This window comes from Scyliorhinus canicula, chromosome 13 (assembly GCF_902713615.1).
Source record: "Scyliorhinus canicula chromosome 13, sScyCan1.1, whole genome shotgun sequence".
Taxonomy (NCBI): Eukaryota; Metazoa; Chordata; class Chondrichthyes; order Carcharhiniformes; family Scyliorhinidae; genus Scyliorhinus; species Scyliorhinus canicula.
This window is the reverse complement of record NC_052158.1, coordinates 94,767,230-94,794,918: the sequence shown is the minus strand read 5'-3', so window position 1 is coordinate 94,794,918 and position 27,689 is coordinate 94,767,230. Positions and strand designations below refer to the sequence as shown.

General features: G+C 42.8%; 2 protein-coding genes across 9 annotated transcripts in view; one reads left to right on the top strand and one right to left on the bottom strand.

Annotated features, from left to right (window-relative positions):
• Positions 1-13,687, bottom strand: part of smc4 (structural maintenance of chromosomes 4) — a 76,684-nt gene extending 62,997 nt beyond the window's left edge. The window contains exons 1-5 of one of the 2 annotated variants that reach the window (XM_038815165.1): positions 13,551-13,687; positions 12,387-12,536; positions 10,741-10,931; positions 10,124-10,315; positions 8,908-9,084 (exon numbers count right to left, since the gene is read on the bottom strand). In XM_038815165.1, coding sequence (XP_038671093.1) covers positions 8,908-9,084; positions 10,124-10,315; positions 10,741-10,931; positions 12,387-12,528 — 702 coding nt within the window. In that variant the 5' untranslated portion in view covers positions 12,529-12,536; positions 13,551-13,687. Of the gene's footprint in view, positions 1-8,907; positions 9,085-10,123; positions 10,316-10,740; positions 10,932-12,386; positions 12,537-13,405 lie in introns of both variants that reach the window. The other variant, XM_038815164.1, reaches the window with a different exon arrangement.
• Positions 13,688-13,783: 96 nt separating this feature from the next.
• The window catches only part of ift80 (intraflagellar transport 80 homolog (Chlamydomonas)), a 335,512-nt gene continuing 321,606 nt past the window's right edge, over positions 13,784-27,689 (top strand). For 3 of the 7 annotated variants that reach the window (XM_038815173.1, XM_038815172.1, XM_038815167.1), the window contains exon 1: positions 13,785-15,000. In XM_038815173.1, the coding sequence (XP_038671101.1) occupies positions 14,964-15,000 (37 nt within the window). In that variant the 5' untranslated portion in view covers positions 13,785-14,963. Of the gene's footprint in view, positions 15,001-27,689 lie in introns of all 7 variants that reach the window. The other 4 variants (XM_038815169.1, XM_038815171.1, XM_038815170.1 and 1 more) reach the window with 4 other exon arrangements.

Genomic DNA, 27,689 nt, shown 5'->3' with positions numbered 1-27,689 from the left:
ATGTGTCATTTCCACATTTCTAAGTTGTAACGAATGGAGTGCCATAGGTGCTGGGGTCTCAGCTATTTACAATCTATATCACTGACGTGGATGAAGAGATTGAATGAATGGTTGCTTCGTTTGTTATCAAGGAGGTAGAGTCTATAAATGGATAAAGATCTGATTAGTCAAATATTTGGCATGGGGAATAATGTGGGGCATATGAACTTGCCCACTTTAGTAGGAAGAATAGAAGAGCAGTATACCATTTAAATGGAGACAGAGATTGCAGACGTTGGTGGCACAGTGATCTGGGTGCCCTGGTACATGAATCACAAAACCTTCAGCTAAAAAAAGTGATTAGGAAGGCGAATTGAATGGTGTTTATTGCAAAGGGAATAGAATATCAATGTAGAGATGTTTTACTGCAGCTCTACAGGGCACTGGTGAGACTGCATCTGGAATTCTGTGTAGAGGTTTGATTCCCTTATTTGAAAAAGGATATAATTGCGTTAGAAGCAGTTCACGGAAAGTTCACTTGATCCAGTCCTGGGTTGGAGTATTTCTCTTATGAAGAAACGTTAAGCCTTTACTCATTGGAAGAGATGAGAAGAATAAGAGGTGACCTTATTGAAACATACAAGATCTGGAGGGACTGGATACCAAGGTGTTTCCTCTGGTTGGGAGTGGGTGTCTCTCTTAACGATCTTTAGTCTGTGGGATTCCAGAGAGCAGTGGAGGCTGGGTCATTCAATTTAATCAAGGCTGAGTTAGAAAGATAAGGCAGAGGAGTTAGATGGGGGGGGGGGGGGGAGGGGAGGGGTGAGATCACAAGCAGATCACCAACGATTTCAGTGAATGACAGAGCAATCTTAAAGGGCTGAATGGCCTACTCATGCCCAAGTTCCTAAACCACACCAGTGTCCTTTTTCAAAATAGTGGCATGGGTTTTTCATCTGCCTCAGGGGACAGAAAGAACTTCAATTTAATGACTCATGCAAAAGGCGGCACTTCCCTCAGTACTGCACTGGAGTGTCAGTTTTGATTTTGTGTTCCTGTCCGTGGCGTGAATCTTGAACCAACAAGAACCTCTTGGGTTAGAGGAAAGGATGCGATCAATTAAGCCACAGCTAACACTTTGTCAGCATCGTCTCTCACCAATTAGCAACACTGAGAATTCACTACTCAGTAATAGTGTCATAGTTCCAGACAGGAGACAACCATTAGTCCATCTGCATCATATATCCACATAATTCCTTTGGTGTATTTGCATAAGCATTTGTCGGCAAAAACCTGTCTAGTTATATCATTAAAGGTTTATGATTTTAGAAATGATCTCTGCATGTCCTATTTTTATTTGTAGTTCAATGCAGAGAAGAGTGGGGTGCGGTGGTTTGGTAGGAAGAACATTCTTAAGGGGGCGCAAGAAGAGGGGGATCTGGGTGTATATGTGCTTAGGTGGCAGGACTGGTTAAGGTAGCAGTTAAAACATAACAGTATTTTGGCATTATTAGGGTCAGAGAAGACATGAGCAAGGAAGTTATGCTGAACTTGTAGGACACCAGTTAGACCTCAGCTGGAATACTGCGTACAGTTCTGAGTGCCACACTATATAGGAAGGATGTGAATGCATTGGCGAGAGTGCAGAAGAGATTTACGAGAATGGTTCAAAAGATCAGAAACTTCAGTTATGAGGATAGATTGAAGAAGTTGGGACTTTTCTCCTGAAGAGAGGTTAAGAAAAGATTTAATAGAGATATTCATAATCATGAGGTGGCCAGACAGAGTAGACAGGGAGAAACTATTCCCACTCATAAAAGGATCAAGAAAAGGGCAGCACGGTGGCACACTGGGTTAGCCCTGCTGCCTCACGGCACCAAAGTCCCAGGTTTGATTCAGGCTCTGGGTCACTGTCCATGTGGAGTTTGCACATTTTTCCCGTGTTTGCATGGGTTTCGCCCCCACAACCCAAAAGATGTGCAGGCTAGGTGGATTGGCCACGCTAAATTGCCCCTTAATTGGAAAAAATGAATTAGATACTCTAAATTTAAGTAAAAAACATAAAAATAAAAGGATCAAGAAAAAGAGGGCAGATTTAAAGTGATTGCAAAAGAAGAAAATGTGACGCGAGAATACTTTTCGGACGAGTGGTTTAGATCTGGAATGCACTGCCAGGAAGTGGGGTGAGGCAGGTTCAATCGAGGCATATTCCCCCCTCTCTTCTACTAACACCAGGAGGTAGGTCCATTCATGCAGACTCCATAGGAATTTGCCCGGGAAGTTTGAACTTGCGACGGGCAATTCCCCTGTTGCTTGTACGCTCCGAGAACACCTCCAAATCTCAGGAGACCTTTGAAGATTCCAACTGAATAGTTAATACAGTAGCAGACAGAAAAATTGTTGTCTCACTCAGTGACGTCTCAGATTCTCCCCTCAACACCACACCCTGCTAACCCAGTCTACACCGCTACCTGATTTATACTCCCTACCACCCTATCCACTTGCACACGCTACATATTCGTCCACTCACCAATGCACTGAGAACATAGAACATACAGTGCAGAAGGAGGCCATTCGGCCCATCGGGTCTGCACCGACCCACTTCCACCCTATCCCCGTAACCCAATAACCCCTCCTAACCTTTTTGGTCACTAAGGGCAATTTATCATGGCCAATCCACCTAACCTGCACGTCTTTGGACAGCAGGAGGAAACCCATGCAGACAAGGGGAGAACGTGTAAACTCCGCACAGACAGTGAGCCAGTGGGGAATCGAACCTGGGACCCTGATGCTGTGAAGCCCAGTGCTATCCACTTGTGCTACCGAGAAGGTTTTAGACATTTAGAACATAAAAACTAAGAGCAGAAGTAGGCCACCTGGGCCCTCGCGCCTGCTCCATATTCAATAAGATAATTTTCCCCAATTACCTGCTGCACTTGCAAACCAACTTTTTGCTTTCATGCACAAGGACACATGTCCAGCAGCACGGCACAATTTTTTTTACCATTTCATAATAATCTGTTTTGCTGTTGTTCCTACCAAAATGGATGGCCCCACATTTACCATCATTGTACTCCATCTGCCATACTCTTGCCCACTCACTTACACTATCTATATCCTTCTGCAGACTTTGTGTCCTCTGCAGGCTTTAATCTACCACTCATCTTAGTGTCATATGCGAATTTAAGACACATCACGCTTGGTCCCCAACTCCAAATCATTTATGTAAATTGTAAAGAACTGCTGTGCCAAAACTGATCCCTGAGGCCCACTGCTAGCCACTGATCAACCAGAGAAACACCCATTTATCCCCACTCTTTGCTTTCTGTTAGTTAACCAATCCTCTACCTATGCTAATATATTACCTGTAACACCGTGCACCCGTACCTTATTCAACAGCGTTTTGTGCAGCACCTTGTCGAATGCCTTCTGGAAATCCAGATACATCACCATTGTCCACCGCACTCGTATTGTCCTCAGACTTCCAATAAATTAGTTAAACAGGACCAGCCTTTCATGAACCTATGCTGTGCCTGCTAAATGGGATAATTTCCATGCAGATTTAAACTCTTTACTCATCAAAACAAGTAGCTAGTGCTATAAAAAGGGCATGGCTTCTGTAAATCTCCACTGTTCCATCCATAGTTTCCTGCACCAGAAGATTGGCCAAGGAAATCAGAGGAAAAGGGTAGGTAACCGTTTGTCTGTTCGGGGTTGGAAATCGGTCCCCACCCTGATCAGGGATTTGGCTCATTACACTTTTAGTTTGCGCTCTGAATGTAGCAGAAAAATCTTCTTTGCCCAATTTATCTAGCAATTTAAAATGTCAAACTTCTGCCATATCTTCACAGCTTCCTCTTTTTAAAGGATAAAAGACACAAGTAAACTGATCATTCCTCAACTCCCCCCCCAAACTTCTGGCATCAGCCCTCTTTTGCATCATATCTTTTGAACATGCATACCAAAACTGTGTGCATTAAGGATGGCACGGTGGCGCATTAGTTAGCACTGCTGCCTCACGGCACTGCAGACACTGGTTTGATCCTGGCCCCAGGTCACTGTCCATGTGGAGTTTGCACATTCTCCCAGTGTTTGCGTGGGTCTCACCCTCATAACCCAAAGATGTGCAGGGTAGGTGAATTGGCCATGCTAAATTGCCCCTTAATTTGGAAAAAAGAATTATACAAATGCAGTCCCATCAAGGTCAAATATAGCTATAAAACGATCTATTCTTCATTAAAAGCATGTGACATTGTGCTAATGCAGTCACCAGTCCTTTATAAACCATAGAAAAGCTACAGTGCAGAAAGAAGCTATTCAGCCCATCTAGTCTGTACTGGCCAAAGATAAAAAAAGGAACTAGTTGCTCATTTTAATCACACTTTCCAGTACTGGTCCGTAGCCTTGCAGGTTACAACATTCTGGCTGCAGACCCAGGTACCTTTTAAAAGAGTTCAGCATTTCCCTCTCAACCACCACCAATCAGGTAGGCAGTGAGTTCCAGGTGCCCACCACCCTCTAGGTGAAAATATGTTTCCTCATGCCTCCTCTAAAGCCCTGGCAACACTCCTCCAGAGTAATTATGTCTTACCTGTAATATGGTGACCAGAACTGCACACAAACTTCCAACTATGGCATAACCAGTTTTATGCAGTTCCAGCATTACATCTCTTCTATTGTATTAAGTTTCTTGCCCAATACCACATTATCCACCTATCCTGCCACCTTCAAGGACTGGCGTACATGTACTCCAAGGTCTCTCACCTCTTCAACCCTTCTAGATATCCTCCCAATTAGTGAATATCCCCTTGCTTTGTTTGCCCTCGCCAAAGACATTAGTTCACACTTTTCTGGATTGAATTCCATTTGCCACTTCTCCCGCCCGCTCAACCGAACCACTGATATAATTATGACAACACCTATTCTCTTCATTATCAAATACACAGCCAATTTCTGCGTCAACTCCAAATCAGGCCTAACGCATTTAACTACAAATCATTAATATATACAACAAACAGCAAGGGCCTCAACACTGAGCCCTGTATAATGCCACTGGAACCAGTTTTCTATTTGCAAAACGCCCATCGACCATTACTTTTTGGCAGGAAACAATTTTGGATCCAACTTGCCATATTCCCCTGTATCCCACGAGATCTCACTTTTCAGACCAATCTGCCATGTGGTACCTTACTAAAGTGACAACTTATCCCGGTCCTCAGAATTGATTCCAATAATTTGCCCATGACTAAAGTCAGGCTGACTAGCCAATAATTTGCTGGCATTTCCCCGGCATCCTTTTTAAATAATGGCACGAAGGTCGCAGACCTCAAATCCTCCAGTACCTCGTCTGCATCTAGCGAGGATTTAAAAATTATCCTGAGAGCATCTGCTATTTCCTCCCTGGCCTCCTTTAACTGCCTGGGATATAATCCATCCAGCCCTGGTGATTTATCCACCTTCAAGAATGTCAATCTCTCCAGTACTTCCTAGCTCATAGTATTGTATCTAATATTTTACACTCCTCAACTAGAGTGTCTACATCACCCCTCTCCTTAAGTCAAGACAGAGACAATAGGCTGGATTCTCCGCCAGCGGGGTGCTCCGTTTTGCCGGCAGCCCGGGGGTTTCCCGACGACGTGGGGCTGCCCCATAATGGGAAACCCCATTGACTAGCCGGTGGAACAGAGCATCCCGCCGGAGGGGTGAAATAGAAATGTGACATGGCGGGGCGGAGAATCCAGCCCAATATCCTTACATGCGAACCCTGCCCATATCTGCACCATCAACACAAGTTACCATGTATATCTGATAGGCTCTACCTGTTCCTTGTCAATCCCTTGCTCTTAACGTACTGGTAAAACTGGGTTGTCTTTGATTTTATTTGCAAATATTTTTGCTTATCCTCTTTGCTTTCCTAACTTCCTTTACCCCTGAACTTTCTATACTCCTCTAGACTTTTTTTTTAAACAATACTTTTTGTGACTGTCCTAAACTTTCTTTTTCTGCAATTCATTTAAGTCACCAAGATCAGATGGCCTGCATTCTAGGATTCTAATAGAAGTAGTTGCAGAGATAGTCGATGCATTGCATGTGATCTTAGAAAATTCCATAAATGTTGGAAGGGTCGCAGAGGACTGGAAAATCGCTATTGTAACACCTTTATTCAAGAAAGAGAGACAGAAAGTAGGCTAGTTAGCTCAACATCTGGCACAGAGAAAATACTCAAATCATTATGAAAGGATACTTAGAAAATCAGAATGGGATCAGGCAGAGACAAAGCAAAATACTACAGATGCTAAAAATCTCACACAAAATTGATATAAGTAGGAAAAAGTTACTTGTCACCAGCTACTATACTTAACTGTTGGTGAGGTTCTTTATTCAAATCATTGACATTAGGTTGTAAATAGTTCAGGCCCCAGCACTGATTTCTGTGCTACTTCACTGGTAACGGCCTGCCAATCTGAAAAAGACCCATTTATCCCTACTATCTGCTACATGCTAATATGTTACTTCCTTCACCATTGTAATAATCTCTGATGTAGTACATTTTCGAATGTTTTTAGGAAATCAAGTGTACCACATCTACAGGTTCCCCTTTACCTGCTTGTTATTACCTCAAAGATCTCTAATAAATTGTCATTTGATTTTTGTTTTGTAAAACCATGTTGAATCTACCTGAAATAAAAATAGAAAACTCAGCTGGTCTGGCAGCATTTTTGGAGAGAGAAACAGACAGGCAGTGTGCAGTGCAGGCTAGGTCAAGGCTGAGTGAAGACAAAATTTAAATTGACAAGAGACTCAAAACTTCTGGGAGCTGGGGGGGGGGGGGGGGGGGGGGGGTGAAGGCAGAAAAATGGAGTTGAGGCCACAGTCAGATCAACCATGATCTTATTGAATGGCACAGCAAGCTTGAGGGGGCGAAATGTCCTACTTCTCCCCTTAATTCTTGTGTAGGAGGTTGGTTAGTTTGCTCCAATTGGAAGCAAGAATCAACATCACTTCAATTTCGACTGACTGAAAAAAACTAACTTCCTGAGTGTGGTTTGCATTCAAATCAAGAAAATACAGGAATTGTGACTTTATTACATCAGAGCAGGTTTCAATTCTGGCATGTTTTTTGGAAGGGCGGGGAGGTGGGATAGGAGGAGCAGGGTGACCCAGGATACTAAAGTCTTGGACAGATCTGTAATAATCCCAGTAAGGCATCTTATTTATTGCATGCAGGCATAAATCATATCTACACTTTTTTCTCCACCATCTGTGCAACTAAGTACCAGAATAAGTCAAATGACAAATTTACAAAAAGGACTTTGTAAACTAAGCATATAAAATGAGGGATTAAGTCATGACTAAATGTGAAAAGACTGAAATCATAAACACATAGATGTAGTCACAATGGGGATCATGTTAACCTGCCCCATTGGAATTGGACGTATCACTGGTTTTAGAGTCCACTGATTTTATTACCACTGAACCCAGTGGAGTAATACTAGGCAGGGTACAAAACCCAACCCGTCTCCCGCCTAGTGTTAAAAAACTACCCCACTGTGTCATTTACAATCAAGTTCCAAAATTTCCCAAAAGAGAAAAAGTGATTTGGCACAACGAGAAAAATGGTGCACTGGCAAAGTGAGAAACACCATTAGAATAATTTGTAAATATTTTTGCTGCAACTAACAGAGCATTGAACAGTTACTTCTTTCCATACTAAATTCTATTCCCAATACGAATAGATTTTTGGCACAGAAAATATTACATTTCTGTGCACAATTATTTAGATACTAATATGTTAAAAAGGCAGTGGGAAATCCAACATAACCTTAAAAGCTCCAGGTGAGCATGGCTACACAGCAATCTTGAACATACCTCGTGGCCACTCACAAGATGGCCTCAACAGATACTTCACGCCATGCATTGAAATAATCTGATCGACCACCCACCCAATTAAAAAAAAAACCAGGAAACATTGCTGTCAATTAATGTACTTAAGCAAACCAGTATCTTTCCCCCATCAGGAAACATTCAAAAACTAGACTGCCGCTTACAGAAGAGTAAGAAAATCAGAACGAGGATACAGTAGCTAAAATTTGGGAATGGCACAGCCCTCACAATCGAAAAAATCACTAATAGGTGGGCTTCCACCCTCCCCGCCCCCTCCAATCCATATATACATTGTGGTTGCGAACTAAACCTAGTACGAAAAGCATTTCACATTAAGCATGACCCAGGTGCAATTTTGTGGTACTAGTAAATGAGGACTGGTGCCACTGATGTTTTCCCGAATACTTCCACACTAATACAAGTTACGATGAGAACTTGAATTATGTTGAATTAAGCTTTAATTTATAGCGGAAAATTCATTCACTTTTTACATGTCTTAGCAAACAGTCTGAAGTACTAAATATAAACTAGCTCAATTAAAGTAACATTTAAATATACTTACGACGTGAGAAAGTATTCCTTTAATAGAAATGCAAGTAGACTTTTTCTTCTGCTGCATACACCAAAAAAATTCATTTTTGAAATGCATCGATCTGGCGGGTGATAAAACCATGTCACGCTGCAGCAGCACAAGTAATATTGGCGATTATCGCCACGCCAATATTTACGTGCTGCTAAAGTGTAACTGGCATTTTCATTAACAGGTCTACTCAAAAGTTTCTTGATTAAGTGAGAAAGGACAATAAGCATAATTTATCGAATAGGAAGCATTTTTTTTCTGATTTAGCCTTAAAGCACTACAGCAGCAAATAATGGCTTGAGTTATGAAAGCACCCCTGCAAACCATGATGTGCTGCTATAGCAGTCTAAGGTGACAGGAAAAACTCTGCTGGTTTACTTCTTCCACATGCATAGATTCCATCCCCCACCGAAAAAAAATTCCATTGATATGTAACTATTCATGGCGATCTTAAGGAGACTTACCTGAAGAATCAAAAATCTGTTGTGATCCAGATCAATTCCATGGCCGCGAAGCAACATTCCTACATCTCTGAATGTTGATTTATTTCCATTAATTTGGTAAACTGATGAATTGTCCTTGGAGGCAGTTCTTGAAACATAGAACTCGCTATTTGGAATAACTTCAAAATCATCACCCTCCTTTCATTAAAAGGATTGTTGAAAAATTAATAACAAAAATCTGAAGTGTATAATATCTTTTATAAAGTTATTTAAATTGTGTAAATTTAGTTAGTTCAATAAAAATAACTATAAATCTAAATAATAATTACAAGTTTAGCAATTTTTACATCTTTACACAAGTTTAACATATCACACCAGGTACACAATGATGAAAAAAGGATAGATAAATAATTTATACACTTAACAATTTAAAAAAAAAGTGTATTTCAAATTTTCAGTTTGCCATAGTGAAACCGATTAGCATTTTTATTCACTTCTCAGCACATCTGTCATTTCACAATGTACAAAATCAGTCTACTGACTTTTAAATGGTTACTTTTATATACTGCCATATAAATATCAAGCCCCAACTCCCTACAAAAATAATTTCTTATTAAGGGTAAAAAGAAATGCCCGCATCCCCATCTCCACTGCAGTTATTGGACACAAGACTCAAATATGCATTTATTTTCGCACAAAAATCCGACTGTACAGGCAGAAAATTAGATTGTTATATAAAAGCTTTTAAAAAAGTATTTTTGGCAAATAAATTTCCCCATCATTTCTGTCTATATTTTCTTTTTGTGTCCTCCACTGATTCTATTTGACTGATGTAAAACACTAGAACATCAATAACTTGTTTTATTTTCCACCACATTTCAGTACCCTAAGAAAGCATTTTGTAGACATTTACGGTATTTAAATAAACACCAATAAAACTTTCTTAGGTTGCACTAACATATTTTACCTATTAAGCCTATCCAAAGCAGAAAAATAAAGCGAATAGGGCTTCTGATTCAATACTTTACTTACATGCTAGAAAGCCAACACAATTACTTATTTACAATTTGTACTTCCTCACATTCAATACAAACAAAATAGCAGGAAGTAAGGAGAAAAAAATAAGCTCTCTACTTAAACATTTAAAAATTGAATTGCTGGTTAAAATATTTGAAGTGTATAAATTATAATGTATTCTTTTTTTAAATAAAAAAATTCAAGCATGTAACATAATTACCTTATCAATGATTTTTTGAAAGTGAACTTCAACAGTACAGCTCTGAATGTCTTTGTGTTCATCAGAATTGTGAATGAGTACAGACAATTTTTTGGAACGGATTTTTTGGGCCCGGTAGCCAAAAACAAACAGCATTGAATCAATCACATTTGATTTCCCACTCCCATTTGGTCCGATAATACAAGAAAACCTCTGTACAAAAGGAAAAAAATAATAGAACACTGTAGATATTTCAAAAATATTTTTTCTGGCCATTATTAACTCTATGCATCATATACTAAAGTTGTAGTCAGCATAAACTGTGACGTGCAATACTCCCAGCTGTCCATTTACACCAACAACTCTAAACACTTATTTTTGAGCAGAATTATTTTAAAATTATTAAAGTTATTATATTTTTATCAAAATAACTCGCTTTACTTTTGAAAAAACATAAACACACACATTAAATCTCAAATTCATGTCAATTCTAAATTTAGGGGAACTGACCAAGCATTTTTCAGTTTCACATCTCCACCCAAAATGTTTCAAAACGTGTAAAAGTTCTCAGCCACAAGTGAAAATTAAGCACAGCATATTTTAAAAAGAAAACTAGATTATATAAAAAAAAGGCTTACCTTGTGAAAAGGGCCCAGGATTTGTTCTCCTGCATAGGATTTGAAATTCTGGTTCACTATATGTGTTATCATGAGGCGAGGAGCTCCAGGTTCATTGGTCATTGCTGGGGGTGGAGGAGGAGATATGCCAGCTAAAATTTCTTCCAAGCTTCGATTATCAATTGGTTCAACTGGTGATTCTGAGACAGCACCTGACAGAGACAAAACAAATTAAACACTATTCTACCAAGGGAAAAGGATGGAAATCAGATTAATATTTCACCTAATCAGCTTTGCACCACAGCTCTATAAAAAGCCATTTCAGAGTTCACCTTTAAAGTTGAATTTTTCTTGCAAAAACAATCAGATACTATTTTGTCATATATTGTTAACACATAGAAATCTGGAAAATATAGATATTCAAAAATTACAGCATCAAGATGAACAGCAAAGATCTACTTTCCATAAAAAATGAACACCAAAAGTATTTTGTTACCAGATTTTTTAATGGATCAAAATATTTTCCAGACATTTATATTTTTTCTTAAAAATGATTCATGCTTCAACCTTGCTGGAAAAAACAATATTCATAACTATGAGTAACACATTTGAAGATGAAGTGGATTACATTTAATTTAATAAATGGAAGTGAATGTTTAAAACCCACTGTGTTTGCACGAGGGAAGGGGATATTTTAATATATAATAAAATTCATTTTGGTGCAAACACTGCCACCGGCTACATTTCAGCAACTTTCCTTGTATTCATGATAAAAAGTGAACATAAAAATACTGTATGGCAGTAATGACTAGTAACTATTCAACTTGCACTATTTTAATGCTGCTATTGAATTTTGTACGTTTGCCAAACACTTCTTTTAGAGTTGCTGCAGTAACAATCTGGAAAAACTAATTTTATTTAATCTTTGGCAAACTGTTCTTTAAAAAAAAACGAAAATAAATTTGCACATAAATTATCCTTCACTTTAATTCAAAATTAAAGTCTTACATCTTCAGCAGCTTCCGAATGCAAGTTTTGTATTCCAGACTACAGAAACGCAACCCCTCCCCCCACAATTCACGTACTGTACAAACGCGCAAAGGAAAAAAGGGAACACAATGAAAAGAAAACTCAAACCCAATTGCGCTTCAGTGTAAAGGGCATAAAAACTGTCAAACAAAAAAAGTTATCCATTACACGATTGAACATATTTCTTTCAGGTTAAACGTTGGTTATTACAACGCACACACATGTCCATGCTGAAAACCGGCATAAAATCTGCAATACAAACTTTCCAGGAACAAGTAATCGTTGCAATTGTCAATGAAACCTACGAAGTTCAACTACTATCCTGACACAAACTGAAGTTAAGATTGGTTTGTTTGCCACACTCTAGTGAATGAAAATACACTCTTTAACTCCAAGTAAAAAACAGAAGAACAACATTTGCAAAAGATTCCAAACTATTTCAAAGCAATGGAATCGGCAACCTGTTTAACCATCATTTAGGCGGTTAAATCCAATTTCAAAACGAATTATAAGGCAATGATAATCGCAACTTCACTTTTTTTTAAACTCACAGGAAATGAAACGCGCTCATTTTCAACAGTAAGTCTCAGATGCAAGTAAAATTAACCATACGCAAAAAAGAAATCAAACAAGTTTACCTATTGTAGGTTCATCTACACTTGGTGCGGTTGCCTTTTGTTGGATATCCATTTCGTTGTCAGACTCATCCAGGGGCTGAGCTCCCCCCGGACCCAGTTTTGCGCTTTGCTTGGCTGTGGAAGACTTCGTTTTGGCAGGCATGGTTCAACCTATACCCAGGAATTGTTCAAACAAATACACATATAACATATATATATATCACACACACATATATATATACCGCGCGCACATATTTAAGGCAAACCAAGTCATCCCCTTCACTGCCATAACAATTCGTTTCCCTCCCAAAAAGACCAATCTTTGGACAAAGCCAAGAAATGAAATGAAGGTTTTTAAAAAAAAAAACTTTTTCCTGAAAAGGACCACCATTAATTCCCCAATTCACCGAACCCCTTATTAAGATTAGCAAAACTTTACTGTACTTCGCTGTAATCCAATAATGCCACATCATGACGTTACAGAAACCGGGTCTAAAAAGACAACCTTGCAGATTTGCACAAAGGACAAAACTCACCCGAAAGGACACATCATTCACTCAAAATGGAACAATTTGACCAAATGCGAAGAAAAATACTGTACATAAGGACGTATATTTCAGGCAGTCTACGTCACTCTTAAATTGAAATAGGCGCACGGTCAGCCTTTTAAAAAAATATATCAAAATTTGTCTTGTTTCGTGCCCAATATTTAGTTTAAATGTCCGGTGTGAAATTACAGAGTGCACCAAAGGCTAAAATAGTCAAAAGTTACAATGCGAGAGGAAAAAAAATCGGGGGGGGGGGGGGGGGGAACTGCCCCAAAATTGAAAAAAAAGCTTAACATTTTGACAGATAATAATCGCAGTTGTTCAACAAGCGGGGCGTTTATGTGCCTTCAAAAGTTGATTTTAAAGCAATAAAGAGAGACGGTTTAAAAAAAAAATTGCAGTTAGCCACCACTTCCCTGAAACAACATGTTTACAAATTTGTCATGCATCTCATCCCGCTAAAAAAAGATTTCATTTCCACTACATCAATACCTCGGAAACCAACCCGAATCCCGATTTTCCGGCGTCCAACGGTGGCCGTTTTTTTTACAAAATTTTTGGCGATATTTTCGGACCACTTTCACACGCGGAAAATAAAAAATAAAGGAATAAATTCGAGAAAAATTCGAGCGCTCACCTCGGACCCAGTCGAAAATGGCGCCGAAAACTAAACTTGACTGAAATTCGTTGAGGGACAAAGCATTGTGGGTAAGCCGGTTTGAAAAAATGGGGCCGCTGCCAATTTTCAGAAAGCCGAAAGGAAAATTCAAAAGCGCCGCGCCGCTGGTCGCCGCCAGGAAGGGCCGGCTGGCCGGCGGGGGCCGGGTTAAAAAGTGGAGCGGATTTGTTTTTCTCGCCGCGGTTGCCGTGCCGGTTGCCAAGAAGCAGGCGCGCGGCGATCTCGCGAGGCGCCGCGAGAGCGGAGCCGCCACTGGAAGTGGGGAGCTGCGTCCGAGCGAAGTGGCCGAGTTTGGGCTCTGGAAGCTTCCTTCACCTTCCACCCCTTGAGGTAAATCGATGGCGGCCTCGGCTCGCGGGCCTGTGTTTTCCGTCTCGTGTAGCCCCTCATCATATCATAAAAAGCCAATGTCGGGGCGAGTGTGGCTTTGAGGTGAAAAAAGCTTATTTGGCCCCATTGTTGCTGCTAGGGCAAACAAACATTTTTGTTGCCAGGGCTCTATGTGTTGTGTCCTCCTCTTCCCCCGAATCCACTTCATTCCTGCCACAAAACCCGCGGGCAGTTTTCTTTTTGGAGGCGTTTGTTTACAATCGTCGGGGTTCAGACGCATCGCCAGAGCCACGTTGAACGCATGCGACTGTTGGACAATTTGATTTTAAGAGTGAAATGCATCAAGGAGGTTCGTAATTGTGTGAACCGAGATGGGTTTCTCATTCCCTCAACTGGACGGAAACCTGGTAGGACACCTGATAACTTGGCCCGGTGAATAGAGGTGCCCAACTCTATCCAGTTCGTGAACCAAGGCAATGCGACTCACAACGAAACTGCTCAGTTCTATCGGTGTTTTATATTTCTTAACTCTTTAAATTTTGTGTGCTCGGGCACTCCGAGAAGGAAAACTAGATTTGTCATGTTGCCTGATTTGCGGACAAATGCTGACTTAGAACACCAAGCATTTGCAGGTGCAGCACTACAGATTAATAAAAATATTGATTTATAAGTGGTCTAAGAGGCTTGATGATGTACACTTAAACATACTTTATTTTTTAAGTGTTATTCGTATTTCTCCAATTAATTTATATTATTGCATGTCAAAGTATATTTGCTGTAATGCGTTATACTAGGGAAAACTTACTTTGATATTCTGTACACTTTTTTTATGTGTACGCATATGCACATTGAAAATCTATTAATAATTCTCAGACTGTATATCAGTTAATTTCCGAATGAACGTTTCTAAATATTCAGAAAGGATGTGTAACTGCTAACATTCTTGTCAATCTGGCAGCCACTGAAGACGTTGCAGTTGGTGGGATTGACAGCTGTTGCTGGAGTTAATTTAATCATAGCATCTAACTCAATTTCTAAAGCATGAGGCTGAAGACATCGCTCTTGAAAGAACCAAAACATATCCTTTTAATTAAATCATATTTTGATTTTGTAATGGATATTAGGTTACAAACAAAAAGTAAAAAAAAACATCTTTTCAAATTGGAAAAATGTATAGATTTGTATTAACATCAGTAAATTATTGACTCATGTTTGAAATTTGATATTTAGTATGACATGTGTGGTCCAGACTACTGTTAAAGCAGATACTGATTTTCACCATATTCATGTATTATATATTTTTTTAATTGATTGCTTTCACAATAGACAAAATGGAACAATTTGGGTTGATTCTTCTTTGTTTCCAATTTGATAATACTAAAGTAAATAAAACAGCACAATAAATTCTTTATCTAAATTGTGTTCTGATCCTGTCCCAAATGGTTTATAACAGAGATGTATATTGCACTGAACAGTGCCAAGTATATAGAGGTGAAAGCATGGGGACCTACTGTACAAAAGGTAATCTGATTAATTTAATTTTACTTTGGTCATAAAATAGGCATTTACTAGTCAACTTTGATATTCACTACTCATCTTGTGAAATAGGATGTTGCTGGAACAAAACATTCATTCTGACAGCTGTAACATACAGTTGTCAGAGATTACACACCACCAGGGGTGACACGGCGGCACAGTGGTTAGCACTGCCTCACAGCACCAGGGATCTTGGTTCCATTCCGACCTTGGGTGTTTGTCTCTCTGAAGTTTACATGTTCTCCCTGTGTCTGTGTGGGTTTCCTCCGGGTGTTCCGATTTCTTCCCATAGTCCAGAAATATGCGGATTAGGTGGATTGGCCATAATCAATTGCCCCTTAGTGTCCAAAGATGTGTAGGTTAGGTTACGGGGTTGGGGTGGGGGAGTGGGCCTAGGTGGAGTGCTCTTTCGGAGCATCGGTGCAGACTCGATGGGCCAAATGGCCGCCTTCTGTACTGTAGGGATTCTATGATTCGTTTAACTGAACTCACTTCAAGCATAGGCGCTGCTGTATAATAATGGTATCTAATGTTAGCATGTGGTTAACATGCTGGTTAGCATAAATGCTTCACAGCTCCAGGGTCCCAGGTTCGATTCCCGGCTGGTTCACTGTCTGTGCGGAGTCTGCACGTCCTCCCTGTGTGTGCGTGGGTTTCCTCCGGGTGCTCCGGTTTCCTCCCACAGTCCAAAGATGTGCGGGTTAGGTGGATTGGCCATGCTAAATTGCCCGTAGTGTCCTAAAAAGTAGGGTTAAGGGGGGGGGGTTGTTGGGTTACGGGTATAGGGTGGATATGTGGGTTTGAGTGGGGTGATCATTGCTCGGCACAACATCGAGGGCCGAAGGGCCTGTTCTGTGCTGTACTGTTCTATCTTCTATCTATCTTCTAATGTTGCTTCAGATGGCTTCGGTGTTTTCACTTGTTATGGTAGGTTATTACATTTTTGAGTAAAATAAAAACTGATAGCTGACCTTCATGTGTTTTTTCATTAATTTCTATTCAACACTTCTGGTTCTCCTTTATTGATCTACTTTGAACCAACACCATAACTCTATAATGTGTTTAAAAACTTAAAATCTTGCTGCCTGCAAATCTTTTCTATTGTTTTATTTCTCCCACACTTTTGTGTCAATTGTTTTCAATTTTAAATTTCTATGTCCACATTTCTGCTAGAAATGTCTGATGTAATCATGCTACATTGTAATTGCCTCCTGCAGTCAGTATTGGCCATGTAACCATGACTTGGATGAAGGAATGGAGATCGTATACTGAAGTTTGCTGACAACACTTAAGTTAGGTGGCACAGCAAGCAATACAGATGGAATGGGAATGTACTAATGTACTAATGTGGCAGTAGTAGATTGGGAAAATCGGAGTTGGTCGGAGGGACTGGCCACATGCAGTCGGGGAAGGCGCCGAGACCGGATGGGTTCCCGGTTGAATTTTATAAGAAATACGCGGACCTGTTGGGCCCCCTGTTGGTACGGACCTTTAACGAGGCATGGGAGGGGGGTGTTTTGCCCCCGACGATGTCACTGGCGCTGATTTCCCTGATCCTGAAGCGGGATAAGGACCCCTTGCAGTGTGGATCATATAGGCCAATTTCACTGCTGAATGTGGATGTCAAGTTGCTGGCGAAGATCTTGGCCACTAGAATAGAGGACTGTGTGCCGGAGGTGATACATGAAGATCAGACTGGTTTTGTGAAGGGGAGGCAGCTGAACACTAACGTGCGAAGGCTGCTAAATGTGATAATGATGCCGGTGGCAGAAGGAGAGGCGGAGATTGTGGTGGCATTGGATGTGGAGAAGGCCTTTGACAGGGTCAAAGGGGGTACTTGTGGGAGGTGTTAGAGAGGTTCGGGTTTGGGGAGGGGTTTATTAAGTGGGTGAGGTTGCTGTACGAGGCCCCGAAGGCGAGTGTAGTGACAAACGGGAGGAGGTCCGAGTACTTGAGGCTCTACCGTGGGACGAGGCAGGGGTGCCCCCTGTCCCCCATGCTTTTTGCGTTGGCAATTGTGCCTCTGGCCATGGCGCTCAGGGAGTCGGGGAGGTGTGGAGGGGTCTGGTGCGGGGTGGGGAGGAGCACCAAGTGAAGCTGTATGCAGATGACTTGCTGCTGTATGTAGCAGACCCGGTGGAGGGAATGCCGGAGGTGATGGAGATTCTTGCTGAGTTTGGGAGTTTCTCGGGCTATAAGTTGAACCTGGGCAAGAGCGAGCTGTTTGTTGTATGCCCGGGAGCTCAGGAGGAGGGGATTGGTAGGCTCCCGCTAAAAAGGGCAGTGGGGAGTTTTAGGTACCTGGGGGTTCAGGTGGCTAGGAGTTGGGGGACCTTGCATAAGCTTAATTTTACTAGGTTGGTGGAGCAGATGGAGGAGGAGTTTAAGAGGTGGGATATGCTGCCGCTGTCGTTGGCGGGTAGAGTACAGTCCGTGAAAATGACGGTGCTCCCGAGGTTTTTGTTTTTGTTTCAGTGCCTCCCCATTTTCATTCCGAGGGCCTTTTTTAGGAGGGTGAATAGCAGCATCATGGGATTTGTTTAGGCGCACGGGACTCCGAGGGTGAGGAGGGTCTTTTTGGAGCGGGGCAGGGATAGAGGGGGGCTGCCGCTGCCCAACCTCTCTGGGTACTATTGGGCGGCTAACGCCTCGATGGTACGTAAGTGGGTAATGGATGGGGAGGGGGCAGCATGGAAACGGATGGAGATGGCGTCCTGTGGAGGCACGAGCCTGAAGGCACTGGTAACGGCGCTGTTGCCGCTTCCTCCAACGAGGTACACTACGAGCCCGGTGGTGGCGGCTACCCTCAAGATTTAGGCAGTGGAGGCGACACGGGGGAAGTGGGGGGCTCGGTGGAGGCCCCGTTGCGGGGGAACCACCGGTTTGTCCCAGGGAACATTGATGGCGGGTTCCTGGGGTGGCACAGGGCGGGCATAAGGAAGTTGGGAGACCTGTTCATTGACGGGAGGTTGGTGAGCTGGAGGAGAAGTTTGAGCTCTCTCCCCCCCCCCCCCCCCCCCCCCCCCCCCCCCCCGGGGAATATGTTCAGGTACCTTCAGGTTAAGGCGTTTGCTAGGCGGCAGGTGGAGGGGTTCCCTTTGCTGCCCCCGCGGGGGGGGGTAAGAGATAGGGTGCTTTCGGGGGTGTAGGTCGGGGATGGGAAGGTGTCTGACATCTACCAGGTGATGCAGGAGGTGGAGGAGGCGTCGGTAGAGGAGCTGAAGGCTAAGTGGGAAGTGGAGCTGGGGGAGCAGATTGAGGAGGGGACATGGGCGGACGCCCTGGAGAGGGTGAACTCCTCTTCATGTGCGAGGCTTAGCCTCATCCAGTTCAAGGTACTGCACAAGGCTCATATGTCCGGGACGAGGATGAGCAGGTTTTTTGGGGGTGAGGACAGGTGTTCGGGGAGCCCAGCGAACCATGCCCATATGTTTTGGGCATGCCCGGCACTGGAGGAATTCTGGAGGGGGGTAGCAAGGACGGTGTCGAGGGTGGTAGGATCCAGGGTCAAACCAGGCTGGGGACTTGCGATATTTGGGGTTGGGGTGGAGCCGGGAGTGCAGGAGGCGAAAGAGGCCGGTGTTTTGGCCTTTGCGTCCCTAGTAGCCCGGCGGAGGATCTTGTTGCAATGGAAAGATGCGAAACCCCCAAGCGTGGAGACTTGGAGCGGTGGCAGCCTTTCCTCGACTTTCTGGCACAACGATAGGGAACTAGGTCAGCAGCAGCTGCAACCCAGGGGGGAGTGGGGGTTTCAGGGGGGTATTGTTAATTTATTTTGTTGTTTATTGGGGGGGGGGGGGGGTTTGTTATATGCGTTGTTGATGGTGCCGGGGGGGGGGGGGGGGGGGGGGGGTGTTTATTATTGTTATTATTATTATTGTTCTGTTGCTATACATTGTTCAAAACATTTCAATAAAAATTATTTAAAAAAAAAGATTGGGAAAATCTGTGGCAGAGAGAATTGGGGGAAGTATGAGGTCATCCAGTAACCATGAAACTATAATTGGTAGTTATAAAAATCTCCTTTTAAGGGCAGCACGGTGGCGCAGTGGGTTAGCCCTGCTGCCTCATGGCGCCGAGGTCCCAGGTTCAATCGCGGCTCTGGGTCACTGTTCGTGCGGAGTTTGCACATTCTCCCCGTGTTTGCGTGGGTTTTGCCCCCACAACCCAAAGATGTGCAAGGTAGGTGGATTGAACACGCTAAATTTCCCCTTCATTGGAAAAATGAATTGGGTAACTCTAAATTTACACCAGCTGGTTGAAGGTCTCATTACTAACTATGTACAAATTATTCACAGGCGTATCACCACAATTAGCACTGCTGCCTCTCGACGGCGAGGACCCAGGTTAAACCCTGGCCCTGCGTTACTACCTGCATTGAGTTTGCACATTCTACATGTGTATGCGTAGCTCTCACCCCCCACATCCCAAAAGATGTGCAGGCTAGGTAGATTGGCCATGTTAAATTGCCACTTAATTGGAAAAATTAATTGGGTATTCTAAATTTATATTAAAAAAAAAAATTAAAATCTCCTTTTAAAGGGTGGGGGTGTTTGGTCGCGCTTCCCAGAACCATTTTTCCATTACATTGCTGACTGTATCAGTGCCGCTTCATGCTTTCTTCTGGACCTGGAAAAACTTACCTATTTTGCTTCCAATTTCCATCCCCCTCTCAACTTCACATGGTCCATCTCCGACACTTCCCTTCCTGAACCTCTCTGTCTCCATTTCTGGTGTTATACTGACCATCAATATTCATTACTAACCCATCAATTCCCACAGCTACTTCATAGGATGCTCTTTTGGAGGGTCAGTGCAGACTTGGTGGGCCAAATGGCCGCCTCCTGCACTGCAGAGATTTTATGGTTCCTATCGCTTGCCGTTTGAACTCATTATCTCGTGTCCGACTTTGGTCTGCTGCAAGCCCAACACAAACTTTGATTGGGCACCTTCTGAACCCAACGTTGTGTTCAACAACTTTACACTGTGAACATTCTCCTCCATCTTGACTCCTTTTTAAAAAATAAATGCAAAAATATATTTGTCCCAACTACTCCCCTACAGATCCACCTGTCATTTGTGCTTCAGTTTTGCTTGCACTGACCTTTGTTTTCTACATTAATGTACTCTGTTAGTTTACCTTTTATGTCACTATCAGCACCTTCTAGTCTTTAACACTGGCATTAACAATTTTTTTGTCTTGTGCTCTAAACATCTTTTGTGCAATCTATCCTTTCACTGACCTATTTTACTCTACCGGGTGTGGTGGTGGGGGAGGTTCCTTGGTTTGTTGCGGAGGGGGGGGGGGGAAGGAGGAGGTTTCGTGGGGCTGAGGGGGAGGGGGATGGCTGGGCAGAGGAAGAGGGCGAAGGGGAGGGGAAAGAGGTTCCCCTGGTGCATGGGGATGGGTCATGTGTAGAAGGGGCTCCCCTGTTATGTATGGGATGGAGGTTCCCCAGTGCACGTGGGCGAGGGTTTCTGATTAAAGGAACATGCATGCATAGAGATTTAGCCAAAACACATTTTTATTTTCTCGGATCTTGTGTACCACACTGGTAGATTTAGGATAGAGGATATCTAAGTCCATAAGATGTGGGTGACTAGCTTAAGGAGCTGATTGACACCACTGAATTGGAATCCAGAACAAAGAAAATAACAGCCTATCACAGGCCCTTTGGGCCTCCAAACCTGCACCGACCAGGCTGCCGTCTGATCTAAAACCCTCTACCTTCCGGGAACCATATTTCTCTATTCCCATGCTATTCATGTATTTGTCAAGACATCCCTTAAAAGTCACTATCATATCTGCTTCCACCACCTCCCCCAGCAGCGAGTTCCAGGCTCCCAGCACCCTCTGTGTAAAATAAGCTTGCCTCGTACATCTCCTTTAAACCTAGCACCTCTCACCGTAAACCTATGCCCCCTAGTAATTGACTGTTCCACCCTGGAAAAAAGCTTCTGACTATCCACTCTGTCCATGTCCCTCATAATCTTGTAGATTTCTATCAGGTTGCCTTCAGCTTCCGTCGTTCTAGTGAGAACAAACCCAAGTTTCTCCAACCTCTCCTCATAGCTAATGCCCTCCATACCAGGCAACATTCTGGTAAATCTTTTCTGTACCCTCTCCAAAGCCTCCACATCCTTCTAGTAGTGTGATGACCAGAATTGAACACTATATTCCAAGTGCGGCCTAACTAAGGTTCTATATAGCTGCAACACAACTTGCCAATTTTTATTCTCCATGCCCCGGCCGATGAAGCATGTCATACGCCTTCTTGACTATCTTCTTCACCTGCGTAGCCACTTTCAGTGACCTGTCTTACCTGTACATCCAGAGCCCTCTGCTTATTAATACTCTTTTTTAATATAGATTTAGAGCAGCCAATTATTTTCTTTTTCAATTACCTGGCAATTTAGCGTGGCCAATCCACCTGACCTGCACATCTTTGGGTTGTGAGGGCGAAACCCTTGCAGACATGAGGAGAATGTGCAAACTCCACACGGACCGTGACCCAGGGCCGGGAACCAGGGTCCTCAGCGCCGCAGTCCCAATGCTAACCACTGCGCCACAAGCCGACCCTGCTTATTAATACTCTTAAGGGTTCTGGCATTTACTGTATATTTCCCATCTGTATTAGACATTCCCAAATGCATTACCTCACATTTGTCCAGATTAAACTCCATCTGCCATCTCTCCGCCCAAGTCTGCAAATATCCTGCTGTATCCTCTGACGGTCCTCAGGCTATCCGCAATTCTACCAACCTTTGTGTTGTCCGCAAACGTACTAATCAAACCAGTTACATTTTCCTCCAAATCATTTTTAGATATAACACCGCACTCCATTCAGAAACACACCCTTCCAATGCTACCCTTTGTCTTCTATGACCGAGCCAGTTCTGTATCCATCTGGAGCAGCATGGTGGCGTAGTGGGTTAGCACTGCGGCCTTATGGCGCCGAGGTCCCAGGTACGATCCCAGCTCTGCCCGTGTGGAGTTTGCATATTCTCCCCGTTTGCGTAGGTTTCACCCTCACAACCCAAAAATGTGCAAGCTAGGTGGATTGGCCACACTAAATTGCCCCTTAATTGGAAAAGAATAATTGGGTACTCTAAATTTAAAAAAAAAAAGTTCTGTATCCATCTTGCCAGCTCACCTCCGATCCCGTGCGACCTCACCTTCTGTACCAGTCTGCCATGAGGGACTTTGTAAAAGGCCTTACTCAAATCCATATAGACAACACCCACTGCCCTACCCTCACCAATCATCTTTGTCACTTCCTTGGAAAACGCAAACAAGTTAGTGAGACATGACCTCCCCTTCACAAAACCACGTTGCCTCTCACTAATACATCCACTTATTTCCAAGTGGGAGTAAATCCTGTCTCGAAGAATCCTCTCCAATATTTCCCTACCAATGGTGTAAGGCTCACTGGCCTGTAATTACCTGGATTATCCTTGCTATCTTTCTTGAACAAAGGAACAACATTGGTTATTCTCTAATCCTCTGGCACCTCCCATGTAGTCAATGAGGATATAAAGATTTCTCTCAAAGCCCCAGCAATTTCCTCCCTTGCCCCTCTCAGTATTTTGGAGTACACCCCATCAGGCGCTGGGGACTTGTCTACCTTAATGTTTTTCAAGACGCCAAATATATCCTTGGGATTTTCCTTAATCCTGCTGGCCAATTACTTTTTGTGACCCCTTTAAGCCCTCCTGACTCCTTGCTTAAGTTTCTTTCTACTTTCCTTGTATTCCACTTCCTGCTTCATGTTCCCAGTCTCTGAGCCTTGACAAATGCTTCCTTTTTATTTTTTACTAGGCTCACAATGTCTCTCGTTATCCAAGCTTCCCGAAACTCGTCGTACTTATCCTTACAGGAATGTGCCAGTCCTGAATTCCTAGTAACTTACATTTGAAAGCTTCCCACATGCCAGATGTTGATTTTCCCTCAAACATCGGCCCCATCTGCATTCTTCAGTTCCTGCCAAATATTGTTTTAATTAGCCTTCTCCTAATTTAGCACCTTCACCTGAGGATACATTTCCATCAGTACCTTAAAGCTTACTGAATTGTGGTCACTTTTCCTGAACTGCCCCCCTTCTGAAACGTCAACCACTTGGCTGGGCTCATTCCCCAATACCAGGTCCAGTACGGCCCCTTCTCTAGTTGGACTATCTACATACTGATTCAAGATGCCCTCCTAGATGCTCCTTACAAACTCTGCCTCATCTCCCCCTCGCACGAAGTGAGTCCCAGTCAATATAAGGGAAGTTAAAATCACCCACCATAACAACTCTGTTACTTTTAAACCTTGCCAAAATCTGCCAATATATCTGTTCCTCTATCTTCCACTGGCTGTTGGGAGGCTTATAGTAGACCACCAACATTGTGACTACACCCTTCCTATTCCTGAGCTCTACCCATATTGCCTTGTTATATGAGCCCTCCAAGATGTCCTCCCACGGTACAGCTGTGATATTCTCCACAACCAATAGTGCAACTCCCCCACCCCTTTTACAACCCCCACTATCCAGTCTGAAACATCTGTATTCTGGAACGTAAAGCTGCCAATCCTGTCCTTTCCTTGACTAAATCTCTGTAACGGCAACAACATCATTGTTCCAAGTACTAATCCAAGCTTTTAAGTTCATCTACCTTACCCGTTGCACTTCTCGAATTGAAACAAATGTGCTTCAGTCCATCAGACCCTCTGATCAGCAACCACAGCCTGCCTACTCATCCTGTCTTACTGGCCCTACTCTCTAGTTCCCCTTCAGTTAATTCATCTTTGCTTTGATTCCTACCCCCTGCTAAACTAGTTTAAATCCTCCCTTGTAACACCAGCAAACCTCCCGGCCAAAATATTCATGCCCCTCCAGTTTAGATGCAACCCTTGTACAGATCCCACCTGCCCCAGAAGAGATCCCAATGGTCCAGATATCTGAAACCCCATCATCTACACCAGCTGTTTAGCAACGTGTTGAGCTGTACTATCTTCCTATTTCTACCCTCGCTAGCACATGGCACAGGGTGTAATCCTGAGATGGAGGTCCTGCCCCTCAACTGTATCCAAAACTGCATACTTGTTAGAGAGGGAAACAACCACAGGGGATTCATGCACTGACTTCCCATTCCTTCTAGCGGTCACCCATCTATTTTCCTGCATCTTGAGTGTACCACATCACTAAAACTCCTGTCTATGACGCTTTCCACCACCTTCATGCTCCTAAGTGCATCAACATATCCATGTGGTCAGTGAGGAGCTGCAATTTGGGCAGACCCAACTTTTCACCTCTTTCAGCTTACTCTTTTCCAAGACAAAATAGCCTCAATTCTTTGAGCATATCCTGATAACTAAGGATCCTTTGGAATAGATATTATTTGTTAGCCCTCCCTCAATCTCTTCCAGGGCATCTGTTTCCTAATGAGTGAGGTGACCAAATCAGAACATCATATTCTAGAAGTACCTGACCCAAGGCTTTGTACAAGCAAAAGATCATAATTCTAGTATTCTATAATTCTCGTGTTGTCCGAGCTATAATTTCTAACATTCACAACTGAATTACAAAGGATTATATATGATATACGGCACAGGCCATTTTGCCCAATCAGTCCATGTCAGCTTATATGTCTTCTCATCTTTCCTCATCTGAATCTATTAACCTAGATTAACATACCCTAATCCCATCTTTCTCATATGCTTGTGTTCTCCCCTTGTGTGCATCTAAACTATCCACTTTGCCCACTCCCAGTTCTCGAAAGTTCCACATTTTCACCATCTTTTTTGCACAAGGAAGAGTCTTCTGAATTCCTTATTGAATTTCTTGGTGACTATTTTATGTTAATGGCCTCCATACATTCATAATTAGGGTTAGGGGCTGGTTTAGCTCACTGGGCTAAATCACTGGCTTTTAAAGCAGACCAAGCAGGCCAGCAGCACGGTTTGATTCCCGTACCAGCCTCCCCAGACAATCGCCGAATGTGGCTTTTCACAGTAACTTCATTGAAGCCTACTCGTGACAATAAGCAATTTTCTTTTCATTTAATTTCAATTATAAGACTTCTATAAGGTTACCCCTCAAATTTGTATATTCTATACCTCTTGCATTTCTGGTATGATCTTCTCTGCACTCTTTTCAATGACTGCATGCATTTTATAATGATGATGAAAAGAACCGCTGCAGTACTCTATTGTGTGGTGGTCTAACAAAGGTTTGATGCAGGTTTAGTACGTATAACTTCCCTAGTTTTCAATTCTATCATTCAAGGAGTAAAGGTGGTGCTTGGTTTGCTTTGTTTCTGACTTTGCTTATCTGGTGCAACTTTTTAATAATTGGTGCATTTGTATAGCGAGATCCCTTTATTCATCTACACCACCTGGACTTGCACCTTCCAAGTAATAAATGACTTCTCCATTTTTCCTACTGTTACCAACAGGTGAGGAGGGGTCGAATGACTCTAATCTTTTCCCCATTCCTCATTTGACTGTAACAGAGCTTTTGTGAAAAGGATCGACATGCCACTGCAGAAAAAAGTGAAGCTTAACTCAAAAGGTGCATCTGTCACCTGACTGTCACTCATTACTGTTATATCCCTTCTTGTTCCTTAAATCAATAAAGTCCAACAGGTTTGTTACGAATCACTAGCTTTCGGAGAAGGAGCAGTGCTCCGAAAGCTAGTGATTCGAAACAAACCTGTTGGACTTTAGCCTGGTGTTGTAAGACTTCTTGCATGTCTGGGAACCCCTGTTGAATATCTCATGTGATTGTCTTGATGCTTTGAGAATGGGAACAGGATATGTTGCTCACTGGTATTCTCCTGAGGCCACTGTCCTTGCACACATCGTCTCTCCATATCAGCTGTTTGGAATGTGGCTTGTACAGTGATGCAAATTGGGTAGCCATCTTAGCTGTGAGCTCAAGTCATGCACTTTAAAAAGTCTGCATTTATGACATAGAAGGAGGCCATTTGGCCCGTTGTGTCTTTACTGATTTAGGATCAGCCCACTGTTCCGAAAGATGTTGCCTGACATTTTATCAAAGGTTCTGAAAGATGTACAATATATACTGAGCTTCCATCACTCGGCAACTTTCTCAAATAATTCAATCAAATTGGTAAGACAGGAATCACTGAATTGTTACAACACAATAAGCCATTCAGCCTGTCATGTCTACATTGACTGTCCACAGGAACAATTTACCGTGTGGCAGTACCCCATTGTCTTCCTGTAGCACTGCACATGCTTCCTTCTAGATAATAATCCAATTCCTTCTTGAATGAAATTCCATCTTAAATGGCTCAATTGAACCTTCTTCTACTATACATTCAGCAGTGCATTCCAGATCCTTTTTAGAGTACCCAATTTTTTTTCTTCCAATTTTGGAGCAATTTAGCGTGACCAATTCACCCACCCTGAACATTTTTTTGGGTTGTGGGGGTGAGACCCACGTAGACACAAGGAGAATGTGCAAATTCCACACCGACAGTGAGCCGGGTCCTCAGCGGCAAGAGGTAGCACTGCAAACCACTGACACCCTGCTGCCCTGCATTTCAGATCCTAACCATTCACCGCGTGAACATTTCTTGGGTCGCCATTGCTTTTCCTGCTAATTGCCGTATATCTGTACCCTCTTGTTCTCGATCCTTCCCCCAATGGGAACAGTGCTCCCTATCTATTTTGTCCAGACTCTCGTGATTTTAATGGAAAATAAACAGATTGTAGGTGAATTGAATAGGTATTTTTCATGTGTCTTTACTATAGAGCAGTGTTTTCAAAGTTAAAACTTTTTCCCCAGCACCCACTTTTACCAAACGGCCGACCTTCGTGACCCATGCCAGCCGACCTTTGCAACCCTCGCCGGCTGACCTCCATGACATACCATTAGTGCTTATCTTTCATGCGACAGGTGAACCTTCTTGGTCCTCACAATCTCACTTACTTTGTCATTACATTTCTGCAAAGGACTTCAGCTGACAATTTAGTTCTTGCCGCATCTTTTGGAAAAAAATCAAGAGGTTTGTCCTCGAACTTGCCATGCTTAGTCAAAGAACAAAGAAAATTACAACACAGGAACAGGCCCTTCGGCCCTCCCAGCCTGCGCCGATCCAGATCCTTTATCTAAACCTGTCTCCTATTTTCCAAGGTCTACTTCCCTCTGTTCCCGCCCATTCATATATCTGTCCAGATGCATCTTAAATGATGCTATCGTGCCCGCCTCTACCACCTCCGCT